The 14,243-nt window shown below is 42.8% G+C and overlaps 1 protein-coding gene and 1 long non-coding RNA gene across 3 annotated transcripts in view; one reads left to right on the top strand and one right to left on the bottom strand.

The window, feature by feature from the left end:
• Positions 1–293, bottom strand: part of LOC121043662 (uncharacterized) — a 20,427-nt gene extending 20,134 nt beyond the window's left edge. Inside the window, exon 1 of the long non-coding RNA XR_005796962.1 lies at positions 185–293. This is a non-coding gene — a long non-coding RNA (uncharacterized LOC121043662). The remainder of the gene's footprint in view (positions 1–184) is intronic.
• HTATIP2 (HIV-1 Tat interactive protein 2) overlaps positions 1–14,243 on the top strand; it is a 14,649-nt gene extending 406 nt beyond the window's left edge. For both annotated transcript variants that reach the window (XM_040495629.1, XM_040495628.1), the window contains exons 2-6: positions 208–403; positions 2,736–2,843; positions 10,552–10,689; positions 12,733–12,794; positions 13,514–14,243. In XM_040495629.1, the coding sequence (XP_040351563.1) occupies positions 209–403; positions 2,736–2,843; positions 10,552–10,689; positions 12,733–12,794; positions 13,514–13,739 (729 nt within the window). In that variant the 5' untranslated portion in view covers position 208 and the 3' untranslated portion in view covers positions 13,740–14,243. The remainder of the gene's footprint in view (positions 1–207; positions 404–2,735; positions 2,844–10,551; positions 10,690–12,732; positions 12,795–13,513) is intronic.

Raw genomic sequence — 14,243 nt, 5'->3', positions numbered from 1 at the left:
GCCCTTTCCGAGCAGTAGATTTACTCAGGTGCCGGGACGGCCAGGGCGCCACGCCCTGCAGGTGATTCAGCACTTTCCCCTGGGCCCAGACTGCGGAGAAAAATAATACTGTTTTCTAGAACAAATAAACCACCATTGTTCCCCAGGATAAGCAAGGGCCATCCTTTAAACATCCCAAGACCACATCTGTCGATGTTATTTCTGTAGCATGGCTGAGACTGGGGCGCTGCCGAAGCTTCGGGAAGACTTCAGGATGCAGAATAAATCTGTCTTTATTCTGGGGGCCAGCGGGGAAACCGGCAGAGTGCTCTTAAAAGAAATCTTGGAACAGAACCTGTTTTCCAAAGTCACGCTCATTGGCCGGAGAAAGCTCACCTTCGATGAGGAAGCTTATAAAAATGTGGTGGGTATTTTAGCTGGGACTCAAAAATGTGTTTGCAGCGATTCTGCGGAGTGAACATATTTTTAAGCCTAAAGGCTGAACATTGCCTGTGCAGTGGTAGAGGTGATCAGAATGTGGCCAAGAATGGTCTGTGAGAGCCCTTTCTGGAAGTTTTGTCGCGGTTTTAAGCCCAGGTCAGCCTACCCACTCACTGTGTGACCTTGGGCAAAGCCCTTCTTTCAATCTAGACTCCTGTAAGGCCGGCCTGGAATGTAATGGGGCCTGGGGGGACAGAGAAGAGCACATTTTCAGGGCCATTCAAGCTGGGTTCTAGAAGCAGACCTGTAACCTGGGGCAATTTTCTAAACCACTTTGCTTGTCTTGTTTACCTGTCCACTCAATGCTGATATCAGTGAATTGCAAGCAGAGTTTATGGCAATGAAAGGTGCGGTTATTCACTTATAAGATTGCCCTCTTAACTTCCCAGGGCTGCAGCCTTGTGGATGTAAGTGGAATATTCTCTGCACTGCCACGCTTACATGGTTAGCCAAATGATACATGCCAGATTCCCCTAAATATTTGAAGTCTGAGCTTTGTAGAGATTCCTTTCCTCATTTAAAGGGAGTTGTGAACTGTGGCAGATTAAACTATAATGTAATTCTGAGACCCCATAACTACAGAACTTGGTCCCATAGGCTTCACAGGTGGAACATTCTAGGTAACAAGTGTCTCACTATACATGTTCTTAACCCCCCGAATACCCACGGTCAGTCATTTTGCATAGAGCTTATGTCCACCAGGACTTTTCTATTTAAAATGGACATCTTTGCTCAGACTTAGGTAATAAGTAGTTTTCATAGTCTGCCTTCATGGAATATGTCAAATACTCCTGGTAATTAAAAACGGAAATTGAGTTCTGTGCTTTGATAAATGAGTTCTGGTGGCACATCTTTTGGTTATGCACTTAATGCGAACATACTTTTCTTCAGCATTGCACATAGTGCCCTGAAAATCCTTTTGAAAGAGTTGTTACTAGGGAAGGAAAACTACATTTTATTTGAACTCCTGGGTGATGGGAACTTCTCAATCTTTTTTTTTTTTACCCAGTCTTTATTTATTTTGACAGAGAGGGTGCACACACAAGTTAGGGAGGGGAAAAGAGAGGAGGGCAGAGGATCCTAAGTGGGCTGACAGCAGAGAGCCCTATGCGGGGCTTGAACCCACAAACCGAATCCACAAACCACGAAATCATGACCCAAGCCAAAATCTGATGCCTAACCAACTAAGCCACCCAGGCATCCCTCAATCTTTCTTTTTTAGGTTTCACAACAAATTTATGAGGTTTCATGAAGGTTCTTAAACCTGAGTGAGCATGAAAATTACTGAGGGTGCTTATTACAAGGGCATTTTTTGCTTCAGAAGTATCGGTGCAACACCTAAGAAGAAGCCTTTCTATCAAACACTCACTGGCCGATTCTAAAATAGGTGGTTCATGAATTGGACTGAAGGAAAGATTATCATTCACATTTTATTGGTGGAAAAACAGGCACATGGTAAATAACTTGGCCAAAATCATAGGCTTAGTAAGTAGCAGGCTCGAGTCGAACCTAGGTCTTTGAGGTTCCAAACACCGTTCCTTGCCCTGAAATTATACCTCACTGGTATCCCTTCTGGTGGTATAGACAGGTCTTTTATTTTTCCAGAGAGAAAATGATAATTGAACTTGACTTTAGAGATCTAGGGATCACTTATAGTCCAATTATATATACTGTGGACATCTAAGTGCATTGTTGATTTTGAATTCAGATTAATAACTTTTTAGTGGGAGAAAATGAGCTTGCAAAATTTTTAAAAAATATGATTATGCATTTTCCTTAATTGAATTTCTATTATGTTACTAAACTCGGTTTTTCTCCCGGCAAAGTATCAATTTTATAAATAGTATCTGTAACAATCCTGTGGTAATAGGTCTTAAAAACTACCCAGTACCTTATTAATTCTGTATAAAGTACTAAATGTGTCCATGCTTAATGTCTAATGCCCCAGCTTTCTGCCACTCTATACCAGTGCCTCTCTGGCCCTTTCAGAGGTTTCTTACTAAGTAAAAGAAACACTATGCGGCATCGCAATTTCCGTACCTAGGAATCTGCCCTGCGAAATAGTCTAACATGGAAAAGATAGAAGGAGACTGGCAAGAGAAAGAGATGCCAGAGCAGAGAGCTCGCAAAATTTAATGGTAAGCGGGCAGCCTCTTCAATAATGTTCTGTAACTTATTCTTTAAATCTAAGAGGGGTATTTTCCTCTGTCTTTTAATAACATCAAGTTATATACAGCTTTGTCCTTGTCGTCTAGAATCAAGAAGTGGTGGACTTTGAAAAGTTGGATGACTATGCTTCTGCCTTTCAAGGTCATGATGTTGGATTCTGTTGCCTGGGTACCACCAGAAAAAAAGCTGGGGCGGTAAGGAAGAAATAGACTCCTTAACCTTTTGCCGGCCAGTAACGCCAAAGATTCCATTCTTCCTCTTTTTCTTTATGTTTGTGGTGCTTAAATGTAAATAAACTCTTATCATTTAAGATTTCATAGGCTGCCCTAGCTTTTACTATTCTTTGGATAGTACTGATAAATTCATCTTTCCTTCAAAGTAACCCTTGAGTTCAGTCCTCGTGGTGAGAGATGTCGTAAATATTTACAAGGTCTTGCCTCTTGCAAATGTTGCTGTCACCACATCCCCTGATGAAGGCAAACCATTATGTCTGAGTAAAAGTAACTGGCTCATGCTGTTGGCAGTAAACTTTTTTTTTTCTTTATAAATGTTTTAAACTTAAAGCGTTCTCTCTCACATGAATGATTTGCTGGAACCTATTTTCATGCCAAGCTTTAAACTTCCGATATAGGACGTCAGAACAGAGGCACGATTCAGCTAGCCTTTGGTGATGACTCAGCCTTCGGCGATGATTCAACCCCAGTGGTGATTCAGCCTTAACTGACGCAGAACTGTTCTAATCCATGTTTTATTTTCTTTTTAATGGTATTCTAAATTGCATCGGCCTCTGTCCAGAAGTCATAGTTTACTACCTAGTTAGAAGTCATTGCTTACTATGTAGATTCTGGGCAGGTGTTAATACATTTTGATATATACCTTGACTATAGTTTATCCCTCTGGCAGAAGATTGCTGGAGCTAAATGTATCTATTAAATATGCAGGACCACAGTGCTGCTATGGGGGCTTATCATAGATTTATACACAGGCCCACGCATCAGCACCATTAGGAGAGCGCATGACTAAGAACTCTTGGTTTATACCAGCTAAGGGGTTTAGCTCAGATGTGTTTCTCTGGGCCTGCTGGTGATCCAATTATAATTCTATTTATGCTTTCGGTAAGGATGTATTTCCAAATTTTTGCAGTTCTGTTATGTCCACTTGGAACCCAGCTGGGTTTGAGCTCTGTGCTGGAAAGTATGGATTATAGAGAAATTGGACTTTCCCGGGAATGGGCAGATTATGTCTCCTAGAAAGGGTCATGTTCCTGCTCAGCAGCTGGTGCAGGCTTTTCTCTCCCAGGGCCAGTCACAAGCAGTGTGCCCTCTGAGAGCATTGAAGAACTTTTGTTCTAGTGCATTGCAGGTTGAACTGTCTCAAGTGCCAACCTGATTTTGGTGGTGACTCAGCAAAATAAAAAACACTGCATTAGGTATGGAGCAGTTGATATTCATGACACAAGGCAACTCTCGTTATAGGATGCTCCAGGAAAAAGTCTAAATTGTTTTGATGTATTCAAATCACGTAAAGCAGTTTTAATCAGAGGAATCGGGTGTCTTCCCTATCCAGAATATTTTTTTTAGATGGAGTTGGTTCCCCTCCCCCCATCCCATCCCACCCTCAGGCTACTCGATACCTTTTGTTCTCCAAAATCAGTTTGAAAAGTATTGGTGGGGAAGCAAGAGAAATAACTGCTAAGCCAGCTATAATCTCAGAAATGAGTTGGGGTTTCAATGGTTCAAGAGGATAGTGGCAGCAAGTAAGTTGACGTTTCCTCCAGAAAGTCTTTTTTTTTTTCTAATGTGAAACTAATTTAGATTGGATGCAATATAAAGTTTGGGGGTTGTGACAACTTCAGGTAATTTAAAAGAGGTGACAGTTCACAAGTGGCTGGGTAATAATAGTTGTCTGAAGGGGGATTGTGGATTTCCAAGCTCACCCTACTCCGAATTATGAGTTGGCAGCCCTCTCTATAGAAAAAGAGCTCATCAGGTGAATACTGTAAAGCCAATGCAAGCCTAGTGTCATTCTGTAGCTGTTTGGTAACTAGAACACCCCACATTTTTCCTCGGCAATATGACTTTCCATCAGAGAAACTCCAAGAAACTCATGGTTTCTGTCTCATTCATTGTTGACACTTTGAGTAGCCATCTTACCCTCTTATGATCTTCAGTGTCTGAATTTGCTGTGGTTCTCATAACAAGGTGCCATAACCAGGGTGGCATAAACAACAGAAATGTAGTGTCTCACAGCTCTGGAGGCCAGAAGTCTGAGATCCAGGTGTTGGCAAGTTTGGTTACCCTGATGGCTATGAGGGAGGGAACTTTTCCAGGCTTCTCTCCTTGACTCATAGATGACTGTGTTCTCTGCGTGTCCCTTCAGTTGGCGTTTTTCCTGTGTGCGTGTGTGGCTGTGTCCAAATTGCTCCTTTTTACAATAGTCCAATTGGATTAAGAACCACCCGACCCAATATGACCTCACCTCAACTGATAATGTCAGGAACGACCCTGTTTCCAAATAAGGTCGCATTCTGAGGTACTGGAGGGTACGACTTCAGCACAGGAATTTGGGGGAGAACATTCCAACCCATAAAATTCAATCAACCCAGATTTCTCTTGAAACTGGAGCTAGGGATAGGTCTGTTAGCCTCGTCAGCTGTTTGGATAACCATTTCCTTTAGTCGTGTTAGGTGCTGATCTTCTTTTTCACCTTCACAAGCCCCATTTGTCTCATCGGTGCAGCGGCTTCCTTACTTGGCCCCCGCCCAGATCTGCTGGATTAGAATTTCTAAGGTTGGAAGCTTGGCAACTTATTTTTAGCAAGCTCCTTGGGAGATTGTGATGCGAGCCAACCTTCCTCTTCTTGTTGGACCTGCTTTCAGGAGCCTGCTTTTCTAGGTGCTGTAGTCCCCAGGTGGCCTTCACCTTGCTTTAATCCGTAACTCGTGTGCTAGTGAAGGTTGAAATACCCTTTGAAACCCAGATCTACATTGGCCTGGGCTGTGGAGCAAAAACTCACAGATGTCACTGGGAGTAGTGCTTTCCCCTTATGTGTATTAAGGGAAGGATGCGGTTAGTGAGTTTGAGGTGGTGTAATATGGTTTCACCTCTTCATTTGTTTCCTCGCAGTCCAGGTTCTTGGATTCTGTTGAATGCACAATGCCCTTAATGTGATTCATGGAACGATTGTAACGTTTATTAGGCATCGTTAGAGTCTCCTGGCTTCTGATTCTAATGATACGTTCTTTTAATCCAGGTTGCAGACCACAGACTGTGGGTCACATCCAGCCCTCCTGTTTTTCTACAGCCCATTTAGCTAAGAATGTTTTTGTATTTTAAAATGACTAAAAAAAACCCAAAAGGGGAATAATACTCATGACGTGAAAATATAAGAAACTCAGATCTCATTATCCACGAGTAAAGTTTTACTGGAACACAGCTGTTCTCATTACCTAATGTATTGTATTGTCTGTGGCTGCTGTTGTGCCCTGCTGGCAGAGCTGTGTAACTTAACATAAGCCTGCAAATCTGACAATGTTTGCGATCTCATCCTTTATAGGAAAGGCTCTCTGACTCCTGTCGTAATCTGTACTGTTTAATTTGATGCCTGAGAGGGTGCTCGTGAAGTGATAGGGCCCCCGCTGGTTCGAGGCTCTGGATACCAAATAGCCATGGGTGTCCTGGTTAGCTCCCATGGGCCACTGCCTCCTCGTTGGTAATGAGAAGGAGGTGACCACTGAGACCCTTTGGTCTGCAGAATTCTTTGACTTCCATCACACAGAAAGAAGAATGCCCCAACTGGAAACATTTTGTGAGAAGGTAGAGATGAACTCAGGAATCTCAGTACCTGTTTGATTTTTTTTTTTTTCTCCAGAGCTTTTTCTCTAACCAAGATCTTGGTTCCCGCGCGCTGTGCATCAAATACAGAGATGCCCTCCAGGACACAAACAGACGGGGTTCAGATTATGCCATTTGTTGTCTGTCAGCATCTCTGTTTTCTAGTCTAATTTTATGGGCTGGATTGCAAGGGAGTAAAGGAGAAAGAATCTGAAGCAGGAATATGGCTAAGTGGGCCCCTTTACAGGATGAGAGATCCTCCCTCCTTGGAGAAGGAGGCCCCAGATGTTGAATTGTTGTGGCAGGCTCGTTGACCGTGCCAGTCAGCGCTGAAATACCTTGTTAGGACGAGTTGTATCTTAAGTCACAGTGTTCCCACTTTTGAGACATGTGTAAAGAAGATGAGAAGAAATACTTAGTAGCTTTGGATTTTAATACGATTCAAAGAGTCATTGGAGAATATGTCTCCCTGGATGTTTGTGGAGCCTGTGAAGATATGTCTGCCGAGTTGTATTACATTGTGCTTATTCTTTTGAGCAGGTGCTGGGAAAGGAAATTTATAGCGGGAACTTATTTGATCAATTCTTTTTTCTAGCATAAAGTAAGGCACACTGGCTATAGCAGAATGGATGTAAATGCTCTCAGAAGAGATATCTTTTTCTCCTGCCATATGGTTAGGGAAACTAAACACTGTTTTTCCAAAAATTGTGTTTCTTGGATATGAAGTAGCTTGTTTTAGCTTGTTTCTCCTATTTTTTTTTTATTTGTGCAGTTAGAGAACCAGAAAGGATGTTATTAAGATTTCAAAGATAGCTTCCTCCTGTCTCTAAATGGAATCTTCCTCACTCCAGAGAAAATTAGTGTGGGTTGGTATCTCCGAGTCTGTCACCAGGATCCACGTTTAAGTTTGGTTTCTAAGTCCTTGAAAGCCGTTGACCCCTTTGCTTTTGAGTTTCATTCACAGCTAAAAGGCCATGCATCAGGGCGGGGGAAGTGAAATTCAAAATTTGTGGGCTTGGAAAAATGCGTATTTATAATCAGCTTGAGGGCTCAGAGGATTTGTGAAATCATTTTGGATTAACAGCCATTGATTGCTAATAAAACAATCTTTAGCTTTGTCCAGAGAACAGCAATGGAGAAAGGTATGGGCACCTTGTCAACAGGGCCCATTGAGCAGGGATGACGGGCTAAGCGTGGGGGTCTCTGCGGCAGCGTGGGTGCTCGTCCTGCAAGGAGTGGTTGTCAGTTGTTTGCCGGGCCGGTGAAAGGAAGGACGCCAGAGTGTGATGGCTGGGGTGGTATTGATGTGCTTTAGCAGACTAATCAGATTGAAAAAGTCCCATGGCATTTATGTCACTCTAATTTTCATCTAACAATTGGAGACGGCAGCACTCTATTAAGGAGAGGTTGATCCAGAACTAAAGCCAAATAAATTAGGGTCTCAGTTTAATCAAATTATCCCTTTACTGGCCCTGGATTAAGCGAGAGAGACAGCGTCGGTCCAGGCACTTGTGATTGGCCGAATCTTTCCTTTATTTTTACAGAAGCCGATGGAAGAGAAAGCATTTTAACAGCGACAGCTATGATAACGCTCCCAAGCAATAGTGCTAAAACAACTGAAAAGACAAAAAGGAATTTATTCCACTAGTCCACTCTGTAATTTCATTGTGAATAACGAACCTGTTATTGAAATCAGAGTTTGGGGAGTGGGGTTGAGGGGAAGAAATAGATGTGGAAGAGGAGCCGAGGGCTTTAGACTTTTTCTTTGTAGCTTTGGATTGTTTTTCTTGGCACACGCTCAGCACATGTAAAATCTCAATTCGGAGACTGGCCCTGAAGGGAATCCCATCCCTCTCTCAGGATGCGCTGAGTCGTAAACTCAGTTTGCTTCATACTGGTGTAAAAGAGCAGCATCGTGAGTTGGAATGAGTGTGTAGGGGAGTGTGCTGTGAGGAATGAAAGTGCAAGTGTACAACACAGAAGGAGATGGTGATGACGTGTGGGGACCGAGTGAAGTTTCTGTTGTCTCGAATGAGGCAGAAACGTAGCCCTGCCCTGCAGGTAGTGGATGTAGTTGGAAATGTACTGTCAGTGATGACCAAGGACAGGAGAGGCTTTTGGGGGAGGGGTGACGTTCTAGTTCTCGATCTGGGAGCTGGTTGCAGAAGATGTTCAGTTTATGAAAATTCATCGAGCTCTGTATTCACGTGTTCACCTTTACGATCTGTTTTTATACAAAGTTGGAAAAGTTTGCTTGGGCCTGTTGTTTTCAAACTGAAATCTCTTAGTTTCCTATTGCTGCTGTCACCAATTGCCTCAACTTTAGTGACTTAGGACCACATAAATGTATCATCTTGCAGGTCTCTAAGTTAGAAATCTGACGCAGATTTCGCTGGGATAAAATCAAGGTGTCGAGTGGGCTGTGTTCCCTTCGGGAGGCTCTGGGGAGAAATCCATTTCTTTACCTTTTCCAGCTTCTAGAGGCTGCCTGCATGCCTTGCTTCACTGTCCCCTCCCTCCATCTTCAGGGCCAGCAACAGGGGACTGAGTGCTCCTCACATTTCTCTGCTTCCTTTTTCCACCTCTAAGGACTCTTGTGACTAATTGGGCCCAGTTAGATAATACAGAATAATCTTATTTTAAGGTCAGCTGATTAGCAACCTTAATTCCACCTGCAGCCTGAATTCTCCTTTGCCGTGTAACCTAACATATTCACAGGTATGGGGGTCGGGACATGGACATCTTTGAGGGGCCATTATTCTCCTCCCCCTTCCCCCCCCCCCAGTTATGAATTAGTCATTGTCATTAGCTAGAGGCAGTGTGAGATAAGAAGGAAGATGGATACAATGGAGACACCACTCAGAGTCAAGAATTTGCATTCCACTCTCAGCTTTCTCTTCTTAGAAGGAAGTTCACCAGACGCCGGCCCTTGTTTTCACATCTCCATGATGACGGGGTTGGACGTGATGCTTCCTGAGGTGCAAGACAAACATCTCCTTACGAAATAAATCATGTAGGATCCAAAACTACTACAGGGAAAATTTTTAGTTAAAATAAAAAAAAATCACCAGAGTAGTAATGTGGTCTTCAGATTTGGAACTGTCATTATAGAAAACCTCATCATAGAGTTGTGGGTGTGTATGAAGTTCAGCTTCACTAGGCTTTAGACTCCTGTCCAGCCGTGTGGAGATCGAGGATGCCAGCATCCTGGTCCTGAGAAGCCGTTACTTCATGGAATTCTGTGTTTTGGGTACCGGCATGTGACCTTCCGTTAGTTAGGCCCTGGAAGTGAGTTTCCGTTCTGTTGTTTGCACCATGCTTCCCCTTCCTCCTTTATTGCTACTTAGTTCTTCTTTTTTTTCCTCTCTAGTTGGATTTGCCTTTTCTCTTCTTTTGTTGGATTGTATTTGTTCATTCAGATATTTTTAGAGTACCTCTTGTGTGCCAGGCACACACCGATGCTGAGATATGAATTAAGAAGAAAGACCCCGCCACTGCCCTCACCAGACTGAGTCTAGACTGGGGGCCCCCAAACATTCCCGATCATATACCTCTCAGTAAAACAATTTGAGGATTCACTCTTCATTAATATGTAAAGTATGATGTAAAACATATACAAAAATTGGAAATTAAATAGACTTCGTTCTGGTAGTGCCCAGATAGTGTTCTTGGCTGTGCCTTCAGACCCTGTACGTTAAACCTGACACAGACAAAACAGAGAAAAGAGAGAGAGGGTTGTAAGCTTGTGAAGTTATTAAAAGACAGAGAAATGTGTGAGTTAAAGCAGTTTCTCAGCCTGACCTTACTGTTCCTTTTGCTCCTTGCAGATTTGTTTGGTGTCTGTGTTTCCATGTCACCGGCCTTATTTTCTCACTGGCCTCGCTGCTAAAGCTGGTCCGTCTATCCTGAGGATCGTATTTGGAGTTTTTCCCAGGGTCTATGCTTGGTTGCATTTTATTTAGATCCCCATTCCCCTGCAGGCCTCCTGGCCTGCCACCCAACCTGAATAGTAATCTTTAAGATGAACTCACAGCTTTTTGGAAATAACTCCCATCCTTTTCACCCTCAGGAAGGATTTGTTCGTGTCGATCGAGATTATGTCCTCAAGTCTGCGGAGCTGGCAAAAGCTGGAGGCTGCAAACATTTTAACTTGCTGTCCTCTAAAGGAGCTGATAAGTCGAGCAATTTTTTATATCTGCAAGTTAAGGTTTGTGCACATTTCTGTCTTTCATATATTTTGGAGAACCCTGGTTAATTGGCAATACTAAATAACGTAAAATTATAAATAATACAGAAAGGCATTAAATGCATTAGATTCTTTTTTTTTTTTTTAAATAATGACAGGGACTGTTTTTTGCACAGGTATGTTTAATAAACAGGAGTGATTGGAAAGATAATTCCCAGTGTCTTTCCCCCTGTGGAGTATCTGGTAATTATGAAATAAGATGTAGCAGCTCTGGTCTTGAATATTAACATGGAATCTTAGCATGAGAAGAGACTTCGAGGCAGTGATTCTTAAACTGTTCCTGAGTAGGTGATATTTTATTATTGGGTATGGCTCTTGCCCTCAAGGTTTCTTGTTCGGGGATCCCGAAGGCTAGCCCCCAGTTTGGCAAATTGAGAGAAGTTCTCACAGGCCTCAGCATATAGTTACACTCACAGCCACAATTTATTACAGGGAAAGCAAAGGCAGTAAACAGGGAAGGATGAATGGGGTGAAGTCCAGAGGAAATAGGCACAGGCTTCCAAGAGTCCTTTCGCAGTAGTCGCACAGGCTTAATTTTGCCGCAGTGCGTGTTGAGAATATGAGAGAAAACTTTCTGACCCCAGGAGTTGAGAGTTTTTATGGGGTCAGTCACATTGGCACCCTGAGCCTGGAAAAAATTATAAACTTCCAGAAGGAAACCAAGTGTTCAGCATAAACCGCATTGTTTGTACAAGCAGTTTAGGCACTATAAACTACCCTACCGGTTGGGTAATGACAGGGACACTCCTGAAATCCAAGTTCCTAGACACAAGCCAAAGGTCAAGTGGGCCTTTCTAAGATAGTAGAGTCTCAGCCTGCTATCTTAACTCTTTTATGCACGCTGCAGATAGAGACAAAACATACCTTTGTAAAAACTAAGGGATTTGTCCACATGAACACTTGCATGTGAATGTTCATAGAAGCATTTTTCATAATAGCCAGAGCGTGAACAACCCAAATGCCCATCAGCTGACGAATGGATGAATAAAATGTGGTATATACAAACAAAAGAGTATTATTCAACTATAAAAAAGGCATGACACATGCTATAACATGGGTGGACGTTGAAAACTTTATGAGGGGCTGGTCACAAAAAGCCACAACGTGTATGATTCCATGTATATGAAATACCCAGAATAGACAAATCTATAGAGACAGAAAGATTAGTGGTTGGATAGAGCTTGTGGGAAGGGGATGGGAGTGAATGCTGGTTGGTGTGGGGCTTTTCTGGGGGGGAAGGTGATGAAAAAATTCTAAACTTACATGGCGGTGAAGGTGGCAGAGCTCTGTAAATATAGTCAAAAACATTAATTTTACAAAAGTGTTTAAAACTACCCAAGATTATGTGATGCGTCAGGTTAGGTGCCGAGTGAATGGTATGAACAGGCCAAGAAAGAGGGGGAATTCATGCCACTGAATCCACACGGCCTTTAGACATTCCCATGGCCTGAGCTCCTCTGGCATTTCTGTTCATAGAGATGTCTGGCTTGAAAATTCATAGTTGGCTTAACAAATTTAATTGGAAGCCATCATGTAGATGTAATCTCACTGTCTCTTGAAATTTGACGGGATTTGTTAGGAAGACAGTAATGTAGAGGATCAGTGGGTCTTCTGACTTTACTGGAACTACCTGGAAGCCAAAAAAGGTTGATGTTCATCAGCCTGCGGCATTAATTCTAGACTAAGGGGAGGTTATTCATTGATGGTTGAACGCCTAACATGTTACTTACCCTCTGGATCTATTTTAAAATCAGTCACACGAGAGGCCAGGCTGACCATGCAGCCATCCTCTCATTCAGTACATCTTTTTGAACTCTCTACTGCCTATGAAGATTAAATGATCTCTTCCTTAACTTCCCAGAATCTAAAATTCTGGATAAGGATATTTATAATTATTCGACCTCCAGAAGCAGATTATCTTCAAAACCCCAAGGTATTCCCTCTTAAGCATTATGATGCATTGGTCTTCTTGATTAAACGCTAAAATTTGGTTTTTATTAACAGGGAGAAGTGGAAGCTAGGGTTGAAGAATTACAATTCGAACGTTACTCTGTGTTTAGGCCTGGGTAAGCATTCATCCTGCCCACGAGTATGCTGCTGTTCATTCTTCCCTAGAAGTTAGTTTTTCATTTGAAGAGGCTGACAACTAAGCTCTCGAAGATACGAAAGAAGCTGGCTGGAGATAGATTGCTTCTCTGAAGAACATACCTTTGGCTTTGGAGGAAAGGGTGGATAGTTTGGTAGTGCCAGGTTCAGAGTAGTCTGGAATTTCCTGGGTAGCTTTTGCTGCCTTAAAAAAAAAAAAAAGTCCTCTTCATTCATCAAACAAAATATCTTTTACCCATTGGATTAATCTGTTCAGGCTGCCATGACAGAATAACACCACAGACTGGGAGGCTTAAGCAACAGAGATTTATTTTCTCACAATTCTGGAGGCTAGAAGTGCAAAATCAAGGTGCCATCAGAATTACTGTCTGGTGAGGCCTCTCTTCCTGGTTTGTAGATGGCCTGACATGGTCTTTCCCTTGTGTGCACATGGAGAGATCTCTACTATCTCTCCCTCTTCTGTAAGGATACCAGTCCTATCAGATCAGGGTCTTACCCTTATGACCTGGTTTAACCTTAATTACCCTCATAAGTGCACTGTTTTCAAATACAGCCACACTGGCTGTTAGAGCTTAAAGATGAATTTGGGGCAGGGCATGGGCACTGTTCAGTTCATAACACCCTTTATGGTCTGAATACAATAAACCATCTCTTCCTCGGTTTTTCTTTTTCCCTTTAGAGTTCTCTTGTGTGATAGGCAAGAATCTCGTCCAGGTGAATGGTTGGTTAGGAAGTTCTTTGGCTCCTTACCAGAATCTTGGGCCAGTGGGCACTCTGTGCCTGTGGCGACTGTGGTTAGGGCAATGCTGAACAACGCAGTGAACCCAAGTGGCAAGAAGAAGGAACTGCTGGATAATAACGCCATCCATGACCTGGGAAAAGCCAATGACTCTCTCAAGCCGTGACCACGCTGGAGAAATGCTTCCCTCTGTAAAATGCAACACTCACCACCTAATTGGTACTCTCGGTGTCTAAAAGAAGTCAGTGTGTCTTAACTGCGGTTTCACTATTCTCAGCTGCCAGATCCAATAAAAAAAATTATTGTGTTCTGCATCAGCAGTGCAGAGCCTGCTTGTCCGTATATGTGCGTCACCCAGGGAGCTTTTCAAAAGTAGATTCACAGGCTGTGCCTCAACCTCTGAATCAGAATCTTCAGGGTGTGAGCACAGCGATCTGTTGATTTGTTTTAGCTTCCCCTGGTGGTTCTGGTGCCACTGGTGGGGAGGCCTGCTTTGAAAGGCTTGTCTGCGGTCAGAGCAGCAGTACAGACCTTTCATATTTTGCAGGGGAGTTCTGTTCCAAAATTGTCATATTTGTGTTTCTTACTTACCTGGTGCTGACTGCTGTATTTGTGTAAAGGAACATTGTGCCTTACTACTTCTTTAGAATATGTAATAAAAGTTATTACA

Source organism: Herpailurus yagouaroundi, unplaced genomic scaffold (assembly GCF_014898765.1).
Source record: "Herpailurus yagouaroundi ecotype Mexico unplaced genomic scaffold, PumYag 187, whole genome shotgun sequence".
NCBI classification, from domain to species: Eukaryota; Metazoa; Chordata; class Mammalia; order Carnivora; family Felidae; genus Herpailurus; species Herpailurus yagouaroundi.
Note: the sequence above shows the minus strand (reverse complement) of the source record. Positions and strands in the feature narration are given on the sequence as shown.